Below are 12,480 nucleotides of genomic sequence, written 5' to 3'. Positions count from 1 at the left end.
CCCTCGGAGAGGCCGGCGGGAGGCGCGCCTGCGCACTTCTCCCCCCCCGCCCCGCCCCGCACAGGGCCCCTCCCTTTATCACTGTCCCCGCTGGGGTTGCCACAGCCTCCAGGTGGGGCCTGGGGATCTCCCGCTTTTACATCTGCTCTCCAGCTGGCAGAGATCCGCTCCCCTGGAGGAGAAAAGGGCTGCTTTGGAGGAGGAGGAGGGAGGCGGGGGAGCTCGGTGGCATCCTCCCATGGCGAGGCCCCTCCCCTCCCCAAACCCCGCCCTCTCCCGGACCCACCCCCAAAGCCTCCCAAGTGTTTTCCAACCCAGACCTGGCAACCAAGGCTGTGGAGTCCTGTGAGCAAAAATTCTACATTGTGAGCTGCTGGCATTAAAGCGGTGAGCCAGCGATGTGGCTGCTGCATCAATCAGTTTGCTCTGGAGCCCTCCTTCCAGAGCTAAGATTAAAAACAAGGGAGCCGGAGGCTAAAAGACTGTGAGCTAGCTCACACTCACTCAGCTGAGAGGGAACACTGGTCCTTGCAATGTTTCCGCTAAGCTGCGGAGTCTTGTGCGCAAAAATCCTACTTTGTGAGCTCCTGGCAGTTGGGCATTAACGCTGTGAGCAAGCAGTTTGGCTGCTGCATACATTAGTTTGCTCTGGAGCCATCCTGCCTGAGCAGAGACAAAAAACCTGTGAGCCGGAGGCTAAGAAACTGTGAGCGAGCTCACACTAACTCAGCTTAAAGGGAACATTAGACTCTTTGCAATGTTCCCTCCGAGCTGTGGAGTCTTGTGAGCAAAAATTCTACTCTGTGATCTACCGGCATTAAAGTTGTGAGCGAGCGATTGGGCTGCTGCATACATTAGCTTGCTCTGGAGCCCTCCTTCCCGAGCCAAGATAAAAACATGGGAGCCAGAGGCTAAAAAACTGTGAGCTAGCTCACACTCATTCAGCTTAGAGGGAACATTGCTGGCAACTGTACTGTTTACTTACACAGCGTGTGGCCCCACCTCTCTGTTGGGAAGGGCTGTGACTGGCTGCAGCCACGGCCTCCTCAACTGCTCCAGGGGTGGGGTGGGAGGCGGGGGGGGGCACTCGGCTCCTCCTCCCGTGGATGTTCTAGACCCAAGGCAGGGGTTGGATCCAGACTGGGCTTTCCATCACCGAAGCTGCCTTGGACTGAACCAGGCCCTCCGCCCATCAAGCTCAGTATTGTCTACTCAGACTGGCAGCCGCCCTCCAGGGTCTCCTCAGGCAGGGAAGGGTCTTCCACATCGCCTCCTGCCTGGTCATTTAACTGGAGATGCCAATGGAGGAGGAGGAAGAAGAAGAGATTGGATTTATACCCCGCCCTTCACTTGGAGTCTCGGAGCGGCTGACAATCTCCTTTCCCTCCCCCTCCCCACAGCAGACACCCTGTGAGGCAGGTGGGGCTGAGAGAGCTCTTGAGAGAACAGCTCTGAGAGAACTTGTGACTGACCCAAGGTCACACCGGCGGCTGCATGTGGAGGAGTGGGGAATCAAACCCGGTTCTCCCAGATTAGAGTCCGCACATTTATCCACGACACCAAACTGCCTCTCACGACACCAAACTGGCCGACGCTATGAGATGCTGCATGCCAAGTGGACGCTCTGCCACTCAGCCACAGAGTGGAACTTCCCTGCCTCCCACCTCCCGACCCTGAGGGGCAACGTGGTGGGAGTGGTGGGGGTCTACATTGGAAAGGGACCATCAGTGGGAGCGGCCAGTTCAGCCTAGACTCATCTCCAGGGGGAGTGTTATTGGGAGAGGTTTCCAGCAGAGACTGAGTCCTGCTCTGTTGACAGCCTGAGTCCTGGAGGCGGCCCTGTTCTGCGCTGCCATAGCAGCATAGCAGTTGCACCCCTGTGGTGCGGGTGCGATGCCGGCAGTGCTTAGTGCTGGTGCTGCTCCGAGGTCTGGTGGTGTGGGACTTAGCTGCCATTCTAAGCCTGTTTGAGCTGGGGCTTGGGTTTGGGGTCTTGCCCGGTGGACGCGTCTATGCACTCAGTCCTCTTCCTCAGACCTCTGGAAGTTAAAGTTCAGAGGCAGGAACAAAACGTTTTGCACTGACACATGTAGGAAACTAGTGTGAGTGTAATTCTTAAGAGAGCGAGCGTGGTGTCGTGGTTAGGAGTAGCCGACTCTGAGCGGGGATGGGTCCCCCATACTTCTGCTAGGTGACCTTCGGCCAGTCCCGGTTCTCTCAGGACTCTCTCAGCTCCACCTCCCTCATGAGTTGCCTGCTGTGGGGAGAGGAAGGGAAGGCGATTGGAGGCCACTTGGAGTCTCCTTTGGGTAGAGGAAGAAGAGAAGAGATTGGATTTATACCCCGCCCTTCACTACCTGAAGGTGTCTCAGAGCGGCTTCCAAACTCCTTTCCCTTCCCCTCCCCACAACAGACACCCTGTGAGGCAGGTGGGGCTGAGAGAGCTCTGACAGAAACTGCTCTTTTTCAAGAACAGCTCTTATCAGAACTACGGCTTGCCCAAGGTCATCCAGCAGGTCCAAGTGGAGGAGTGGGGAATCAAACCCGGTTCTCCCAGATTAGAGTCCGTGCACTTAATCACTACACCAAACTGGCTCTTTTTCAAGAACAACTCTTATCAGAACTACGGCTTGCCCAAGGTCATCCAGCAGGTGCAAGTGGAGGAGTGGGAAATCAAACCCGGTTCTCCCAGATTAGAGTCCGTGCACTTAACCACTACACCAAACTGGGTACAGAAAAGCGAGGTATAAGAACAAACAAACCACAGTGGCTGTTTGGGCCAAGCGATGTCAGAGAAGGCAATTTTTTGGGTGGAAACAATATACAAAGTATGTATGTAGGTCACTCCGATGTGCAGCTCCCTGCTGGGCTAAGAAGGAAGGGAGATGGCTGTGTGTGTGTGTGTGGGGGGGGGTGCTGGGCTTCTTCACCGCTTGCCTGCTGCCGCTTGTGCCCAGGCGGGCTGCCCGCTGCCTGTTCACGAGGGTGCGTGGCACGTGTGTGTGTGTGCGGAGTGCAGTTGTTCTGTGCTGGCACGTAGCATGTTGTTCCGGCCTCCGTGTGGGGGCAGAGGGAGCTTGGCTCATGCCCCTAATTGTGAAAGGGTGCTTGGGGACATGAGTGTTACCAGTTTGTAAACACCCCTGTTTTCATCTGTCAGTTTTGGCGTTTGGGTAGGTGCAAGGAGGTGGCTTCCTTTTGGAATCCCAGCCGTCCCAGAGCGCAACACTCTCTTCCTGGAACCCGCCATCTCCTTTTTTTGTTTGTTTTTTTAACTGCCCCAAGGGGCAGGATTTTATTAGGTTTTTTCATCAAAATACAATACAAACTTGACAAACAAACATTAACACATACATACAAAATGTAAAGGTAAAGTTTTCCCTTGCTCGAAAGCCAGTCGAATCCGACTCTAGGGTTGGGGTGCTCATCTCCGTTTCAAAGCCGAAGAGCCAGTGCTGTCCAAAGAGGTTTCCGTGGTCATGTAGCTGGCATGACTAAACACCGAGGCGCACGGAACGCTGTTACCTTCCCACCAAAGTGGTCCCTATTTATCTACTTGCAATTTCTTGCTTTCGAACGGCTAGGTTGGCAGGAGCTGGAACTAGAGATGGGAGCTCACTCCGTCATGCGAAAACCCGGGTCTCAAACTGCTGAACTACCGACCTTCCACAGCCTGCATTTCAGCATCTTAACCACTTAAGCCACCACAGCTCCTACAAAACATAAATGGGGGTAATAAATCTTCATAGTTATTATAATTCTTGTGCCTAATTACTAACATTATTTTCTGCAATTATTTACTGTGAGTAATTATCATTGCGTTTGTTTCTACCTTGTTGGGTTATATAAGCTTTGTTTTCTTGCACTTTGTCTTTTAATTATTCCTGCCTACATATAATTATTATACCAGCTGTAAAATCGTAACCAAGTGTTCTGGAATGGAGAGTCCGAAAGACCCGTCATCAATAAAGTACATTTGTCCATTTCAGCTGTCTCCAAGACTTTATTTATAAATTCTTGTTTCGTAGGTGTCTCTGATGTCTTCCAGTATTTAGCATATAAGATTCTGGCTGCAGTAGTTATATGTACAATAAGATAGTGATCATCTTCTTTACTAAAATCTTTTGGTAAAATATTTAGTAAGAACACTTCAGGTATAAATGGAATAGCTATACCTAACACCTTTTGCAATAATTCATGAATCCATGCTCAGTATTTTTTACTCACTTCACAGTGCCACCACATATGCAGCTTCATGAGGATGGAAGCCGGGGAAATCCAAGCCTTTTCTGCGGCAGCTTGTGGCATCGAGGCCCCGGCTGGGTGCTGCAGTTGCCGGGTGTGGTGGGTAGGGGGTGCCCCTTGCCACGCCCGAGTTGCAGCAGCGATTGCTCATGGTGCGGACGGGACACAGGGCGAAAAGCAGAAGAGGCCTGAGCATGGAGAAGGAAGGGCTCCCGTGGGCCTTCTGCTCCCCTTCTTGGTCTCTGCTCAACCCTCAGCAATTGGCGGCTTCCCAAATGCGCCACAGCCGGGCCAGGGAGGAGGCGCAACTCCCCCCTTCCCCAAAGCTGCCCCCTGCTGAACGAGGCTATCCCAGCAATGGCCTTTCTCGGACAAAGAAGAGAAGAAGAGTTGGTCTTTCTACCCCGCTTCTCCCTCCCCAAAGGAGTCTTCTATAAGTGGCTGACAATCCCCTTCCCTTCCTCTCCCCACAACAAGCCTCTTGTGAGGTAGGTGGGGCTGAGAGAGTCCTGAGAGAACCGGGACTGGCCCAAGGTCGCCCAGCAGGCTTCACATCGAGGAGGAGGAGGAAGTCTACCGTTCTTAAGCCGGCTTTCCCTCTCGCTTCCTTTTCTCCCTCTTGGAGCCCTGCCTTACCCAGGCAGCCATTCTAGGGAGCTCAAACTCCGGTGATGCCAGGTCTATGGAGAGCTCGGTTCCTTCCCCCCACTCCCCCCCCCCCAAAAGGTCATGTTTCAGGGACTCTGGACTTTCACACAGAGGAAAGGGCACGTCGCCTCTCTCCCCACTCTGATACGGGCCAAACAGCTTAATTCACCAGTCCACTTCGGGGCTGTCAGAGGAGCTCTTTGCTCATAAGAACATAAGAACATAAGAGATGCCAATGTTGGATCAGGCCAAAGGCCCATCCAGTCCAACACTCTGTATCACACAGTGGCCAGAAATACCAGGTGCCATCAGGAGGTCCACCAGTGGGGCCAGGACATTAGAAGCCATCCCACTGTTGACCCCCCAAAGCACCAAGATGACAGAGCATCACTTGCCCCAGAGTCCCTATCTATACCTTGTGGCTAATAGCCACTGATGGACCTCTGCTCCATATGCCTATCTAATTCCCTTTTGAAGCCGTCCATGCTTGTAGCCGCCACCACTTCCTGTGGCAGTGAATTCCAAGTGTTAATCACTCTTTGGGTGAAGAAGTACTTGCTTTTATCCGTTCTAACCCGACCGCTCAGCAATTTCATGGAGTGCCCACGAGTTCTTTTTCCAAAGCTATAATATCCTTTTTAAGGTGTGGTGACCAGAATTGCACACAGTTTTCCAGATGAGGTCGCACCATTGATTTATATAGCGGCATTATGATATTGGCTGATCTGTTTACAATACCCTTCCTAATAATCCCCAGCATAGCATTGGCCTTCTTTATTGCAGTCACACACTCTCTCGACATTTTCAGTGAGTTATCTACTACGACTCCAAGATCTCTCTCTTGATCAGTCTCTGCCAGTTCAGACCCCATCAATGTGTATTTATATTTAGGATTTTTGGCTCCAATGTGCATCACCTTGCACATGGCCACATTGAACCCCATTTGCCATGTTGATGCCCACTCGCCCATCTTTGACAGATCCTCTTGGAGTGCCTCACAATCCTCACTGGTTTTCACCACCCTGAACAACTTCGTATCATCCGCAAATTTAGCCACTTCACTGCTTACTCCCAACTCCAAATCATTAATGAACAAGTTAAAAAGCAGTGGACCAAGTACTGATCCCTGCGGTACCCCACTGCTTACCCCCCTCCACTGAGAGAACTGCCCATTTATACTGCTCCTCTTTTGAGGCGGTCTCAGGTGGTTGGCGTGAGGCTGAGAGCTCTGTGGGATGAAGGAGCATCTCCTGTTGACCTGGTGGGGGGGGTCTTCAGAGTCCCTCCAAGCCTCTCAGTGATGCTAAAACTCACAGAGGGATGTATTTATACGTGGTGGTGGTGGTGGAGGAAAGTATAATCAAATCGCAGCTGACAGTTGGGTCTGTTTAGCCTGGGAAAGAGGAGGCTTAGAGGGGACGTGATTGCAGTCTTCAAGTACCTGAAGGGCCGTCATGTAGAAGATGGAGTGGATCTACTCTCTCTTGCTCCCGATTGCAAGACTAGATCGAATGGGTGGAAATTGCAAGGGAGTCGATACCAGCTAAGTATCAGGAGAAATTTCCTAACTGTCAGGGTGGTTGAACAGTGGAGCAGACTGCCTCGGGAGGTGGTGGAGGCTCCTTCACTGGACGTTTCCAAGCGGAGGCTGGACGACCCTCTTTCGGCTATGTTGCAGGCAATGTTCCCTCTAAGCTGTGGAGTCTTGTGAGCAAAAATTCTACTTTATGAGCTCCTGGCATTAAAGGGGTGAGCGAGCGATTTGGGTGCTGCATCAGTCAGTTTGCTCTGGAGCCCTCCTTCCTGAGCGAAGACAAAAATGTGTGAGCCGGAGGCTAAAAAACTGTGAGCCAGCTCACACTAACTCAGCTTAGAGGGAACCCTAGTGGCAGGGCTCTCTTTCGGCTATGCTCCTGCAGAGTGCTCTGGCATTCTATGGTTCTATGACTTCTGGCAGCCCCTCGTGGGGTTTTCAGAGCAAGAGAGGGGTTTGGCGTTGCCTGCCTCTGCGTAGCAACCCTGGGCTTCCTTGCTGGTCTCCCATCCAAAGACTGACTAGGGCCGACCCAACTTAGCTTCTGAGGTCTGACAAGATCAGTCCAGCCTGGGCCATCCAGGTCAGGGCAAAACATTGAGAGAGAGAGAGGGAGAGGGAGAGAGAGAGAGAAAATATGGAACCCTTGGTGGTGGAAAGCCCCGTCAAGTTGCAGCCAACTTATGTCAACCCTGTCAGGTTTTCAAGCCAAGAGATGAACAGAGGTGCTGTAAGTCGACACGTACCACGCACTAGAGGAGCCCGCGTAGAAAGAAAGCCCCTGGACCAAAAAGACCTCGCCAGACACCGGAGACGCCAGGAACATCGGCACACTGACGCCCGAAAAAGACCGCCCGGGAACAAGCCGAGAACAGCGAGCCCTGCCACCTGGGTGCCGGTAAGTAGCCCCGACCCCTGTAAACATGTGGCCTTAGTTAGGGATAACTCGGAACTGTGTAAACTGCTCAGAGACCCTTCGGGGTTTGGAGCGGTATAGAAATCGAAAGTATAAATAAATAAATAAATAAATAAACCCTGAAGTTCCTTGGCAGTCTCTCATCCGAGCACCAACCCTGCTTAGCATCCAAGAAGATCTGATGCGCCTGATACACAGACAGGTGGAAAGGTCATGGAAACAGTCGTCATCAGTCACTAGAGCAGGCGCACCTTAATTAGACCCACAGTGCTCTTGGGCATTGGGGGTCCCTGAATCGCAGTCCAGAAGCCAGTCTGCTGATCCAGGAGGTGCCCGGCCAAGATGGGGCTTTTGCAGAGATGTTGGAAGAAGCTGTTCAGGGGGAGCTCCAGAGGCCCCCGGCATTTGCCCCTGGTTGCCCGCCACCTCCTCCTCCTCCTCCTCGGAGAAACCTGGCAGTTGCACCAGGCCCGGAGGCCTGATGGGGCGAGGCCGGCCATTGTTCCGTGTTCCGGAATGGCTGTTCGAGGCTGCGGGCGCTCACGGGGCCCTCCTAAGCAGAGCCACACCCTTTTGCATCCATCACTGTCAGTGGGCTTAGCAGGGTGTGACCATGCTCAGGATGGCACCGTGAGGGGCTCTGGGACACCGCTGTCTGTGTGAGAAGGCTGTCCCCCCCCCCCAAGAGGAGTCTGGCCAGCAGCCAACCAGATGGGAGTATGCAAACAAGGGGCTGGTTCCAGAAGACCCAGGAAGGTCCAAGTCATGGCCAGGCCATTATTAAGGAGGAGGAGGTCCCCTTCTCGCCCCAGGAGTGACTGGGCAGGAAGGAGGAAGGCCTCCCTGGAAATCCGTTAATGCTCATATAATTAGCCTGTCACTGAAAGGAGGAAGGAGGTTGAGGCCTGGGCTGCAGAGATACAGGAAGTTCCCCATCCAGCCACCCAGAGCCAGGCTTCTGAGGAAGGAGTTGGGCACCCAGACCAAACTAGAGGTGGCCAGACTCGAAACTCCACCCAACACAGGTGGACTTCTTCTTCTTAAGTTCTTCTACTATATTTACCACCTGAAATGATCCCAGTTAAATTACAAAGGATGTAGGAACAAAGCAACAGTAAAACACACTTGAACCCAGGCTAGCCTGACCTTGTAAGATCTCAGAAGCTAAACAGAGCTTGCCTAGGTTGGTACTTAGGTGGGAGACCTCCAAGGAAGCCCAGGGGCGCTACACAGAGGCAGGCGACAGCAAACCACCTCTGTTTGTCCCTTGCTTTGATCTGGAAGGGCCAGGAAAGCCCAATCTCATCACATTTTGGAAGCTGAGCTGAGTCAGCCCTGGAGAGCACTTGAACGGGAGACCACCAAGAAGGACCACCTCTGAATGTCTCTTCCCTTGAAAACCCTGTGAAGGGATAGTGGTTTGGTGTCGTGGTTAAGTGCACGGACTCTAATCTGGGAGAACCGGGTTTGATTCCCCACTCCTCCACTTGCACCTGCTGGATGACCTTGGGCAAGACGTAGTTCTGATAAGAGCTGTTCTTGAAAAAGAGCCGTTTCTGCCAGAGCTCTCTCAGCGCCACCGACCTCACTGGGTGTCTGTCGTGGGGAGGGGAAGGGAAAGGAGTTTGTAAGCCGCTCTGAGACGCCTTTGGGTAGTGAAGGGCGGGGTATAAATCACATCTCTTCTTTTTCTTCTTCTTCTTCTTCTTCTTCTTCTCTTCTTCTTCTTCTTCTACATTGATTAGCCAATAGAGAGGTTACAGATCACTTCATTTTACTAATCAATATCAACATTTTTCCAAGCAAACGTATCTCTACTTCTGATTGGTTACAGCTAAGCTGGGTAACATCCTGTTTACATGCAACATCAATTTAACCCTATCATGACTGAAACGTTGGCAACTTGCTGGTATTACAAACCCCTTCTCAAGTTCCAACACTGAAGTCATGCAGATTCAACTTATCGCATAGATACTTGAACTTCCTTTTGTCGAGTGGCTTGGTGAGTCACTCCGTAGTCATCTCCTCATTAAGACAATACTCAACTTCAGTCAGTCCTCGTCATTGTATATCTGTCACTCAATGACATTTGATGGCAAAGGATTTGCTTTTTGATTTGGTGCTTTCACCTCTGCATGTGGTTATGCAAGCCCGATTGTTTTCAAACAGAATTATTGGCTTGCATCCATCTATGCCAAAGTCCTCCAGCAGATGAATGATCCATTCCCGTTCACTGCAGGGACTTGCGGCAGACACACGTTCTGCCTCCGCAGTAGATGGGGCAACGGTTGTTTGTTTTTGACTAGTCCAGTCAATCATGCTGTCTCCACAGAAGAACAGGTAACCACTGGTTGACGTGCCATCAGTTGTGTCTTCACCCCAACTGGCATCCAGGTGGCCAATCAGTCTTGTGTTGTCACAAGCTGAAATCTTTCATGTGTATGTGTGTTTATCCGTGGTTGAGAAAGGGAGGAGATGAATGGCTCGGAAAAAGCAGCAAATCACACCTTTCCTCCTTGGGGAGGAGGCCTCACCTGAGAGAGGCGGGGCCCAGGGCATGTAGGGCTTTTGATGTCCAAAGCAGTCCCTGAAATGGGGCTCAGAATACACCTGGCATCAGTGTTCCCTCTAAGCTGAGTTAGTGTGAGCCGGCTCACAGTTTTTTAGCCTCCGGCTCACACACTTTTGTCTTCACTCAGGAAGGATGTGGCTCCAGAGCAAGCTAACTGATGCAGCAGCCAAATCGCTCGCTCACCACTTTAATGCCAGGAGCTCACGAAGTAGAATTTTTGCTCACAAGGCTCCGCAGCTTAGAAGGAGCATTGCCTGGCACCCGGTGCTGATGTTTCACAGCTGGTGTGGTCCCATCTCACTGGCTGACTCCTGCTAAGCAGAGGGGGGCAGCATCCTGCACAGTTTCATCTGCAAAGCATTTTCAGAGCCAGCCCCGTGCAGAGCACAGTCCAGGGTTCCCATGTGAAGGCCCCCGCCCTGGGCATGAGTGATAAGACCCAGGGGCCTCCGTGTTAGCTGCCTCCCCCCCCCGCCATCGGGGGTTAAAACTGCATCATGTGACCCCATATAGGTTTTATGCTTCTGCATACACTATTTGTTGTTTTAAGATTTGTATTTTATCGGTACATTTAGACCAATGGATTATTTCTAGGTAAAATGCTGTACGCCGCTCTGAGCCCGCTCTGCAGGGAGAGCAGTATGAAACTTTAATAAACAATAACAATATTAAATGATATCTTCCAGCAATGTGCACAGCATGTGGATCGGCCCCACTTCACAAAAGGTACTCCAGAACCCAGGCAGCATTTGAAGGTAAAGCTAAAGGTTCCCTTGCTCGAAAGCCAGTCGAATCCGACTCTAGGGTTGCGGTGCTCATCTCCGTTTCAAAGCCGAAGATCCAGCGCTGTCCGAAGACGTTTCTGTGGTCATGTGGCCGGCATGACTAAACACCAAGGCGCACGGAACGCTGTTACCTTCCCACCGAAGTGGTCCCTATTTATCTACTTGCACTTTCTTGCTTTCGAGCTGCTAGGTTGGCAGGAGCTGGAACTAGAGACGGGAGCTCACTCCGTCATGCGGCACACTCGGGTCCCGAACTGCTGAACTACCGACCTTCCACAGCCTGCAGTTCAGCATCTTAACCCCTTGAGCCACTGCAGCTCCTCATTTGAAGACAGAGCAGCAATTCCGGGCCCAGGAAAAGCCCCAAGTGACGGACGCGTTTCAGAGAGGGGAGGGTGATGTCCCCCACCCACGCAGGTGTTTCCTAACTCCTCAGTTCGCGGCGTTCCCCCACCACCCTCAGCCTCTTGTTTGGGCTGAGCTGCCACTTCTCCCAGCCTGTTTCTGACTGCCACATCCAGATCTGATAAAATGGAGAAACACTGTGGGGTGTCGTCAGCAGATTGACGGCCTCACACGCCACCTTCCTGGACAATCTTCCCCAATGTCTCCATGTTGATGTTATGAACCGCGGGAGACGAAGCTGAACTCTCTGGGAGGAGCTGCGATGGAAGATCCTGGCAGGATGGCAAAACAATCTCCCCCCCAGGAGGGGGGTGGGTGGGACCCCTGCAAAATGATGTCCCCTCCCAATCCAGAGAGGCATCTCCAAAAGACACCCTGGGGGAGGCCCACCAGGAGGGTGGAGCAGGTTTCTTTCCCCTTCACCCACTTATCGCTATTGTTCTTGCACCTTGTTTGTTTCCCATATTGGACTGACCTCCTGTAAAAATAAACAGACGTCAGACTGACTGGCCTGTAATTTCCTGGATCTCCTCTGGAGCCCTTTTTAAAGATGGGAGTGACATTAGCTACCTTGCAGTCCTCAGGAATGGAGGCAGATTTTAAGGAAAGATTACATATTTTTGTCAGGAGATCCACAAGTTCACATTTGAGTTCCTTCAGAACTCTCGGGTGTATGCCACCCGGGCCTGGTGATTTATCAGTTTTTAAGTTGTCTATCAGTCGTAGGACCTCCTCTCTCCTCTCCTCAATCTGGTGGACAAGAGCCCTTCTACCGTTCAAGAAGCAGGACAATGGGCGGAGCGACTGGCTGAAGCCTATGGAGGGCAGAGGTGCCGCACTAATTGGGACTGGCATAAGAGGGAGTTTCCTAAGTCCCCACCCCAGCCCAGAAAGCAGCCGGAAGTAAAAGGACCGCCATCCCAGGAACAGCGTCCTGATTCGCCAAGCGCTGGTATGCAGTTGCCAGTGGGAGATCGGAAGGCACCCCGATGTTATGCCTGCAATGAGTTGGGACACATTGAAAGGCAGTGCCCTAAGGCAAGTACCAGCTCATACCATAAGATTCCAGTGGGCCCCCACCCCACTCCTCCTGAGTTCAACGCAGAATGTATTCCTTCGCGCCGCTGTAAGGAAGTCACTGTGGACGGGCGTGGTGTTGCAGCCTGGCGAGACACCAGCTCCCTGTTGACCACCATCCTCCACTCTCTTATGGATCCTAAGTATCTCATCCCGGGTGAAGAAAGACGGGTGCGGCGCCTGCAGGATGCCGAAGGGATTGCCCTCCCGGTGGCCAGGATACCTATTCAATATGAGGGGTGGAGCGGACAGTGGAAGGTTGCTGTATATGAACACACACCCCTGTGGCTATGTTTGT

At 52.2% G+C, this 12,480-nt stretch overlaps 1 protein-coding gene across 1 annotated transcript in view; it reads right to left on the bottom strand.

The window, feature by feature from the left end:
* DNTTIP1 (deoxynucleotidyltransferase, terminal, interacting protein 1) overlaps positions 1–12,480 on the bottom strand; it is a 39,000-nt gene that overhangs the window by 11,822 nt on the left and 14,698 nt on the right. Inside the window, exon 2 of the mRNA XM_015412320.1 lies at positions 12,162–12,405. Coding sequence (XP_015267806.1) covers positions 12,162–12,405 — 244 coding nt within the window. The remainder of the gene's footprint in view (positions 1–12,161; positions 12,406–12,480) is intronic.

The sequence above is a fragment of the Gekko japonicus genome, unplaced genomic scaffold (assembly GCF_001447785.1).
Source record: "Gekko japonicus isolate JY-2015 unplaced genomic scaffold, Gekko_japonicus_V1.1 scaffold3673, whole genome shotgun sequence".
Classification (NCBI taxonomy): Eukaryota; Metazoa; Chordata; class Lepidosauria; order Squamata; family Gekkonidae; genus Gekko; species Gekko japonicus.
Note: the sequence above shows the minus strand (reverse complement) of the source record. Positions and strands in the feature narration are given on the sequence as shown.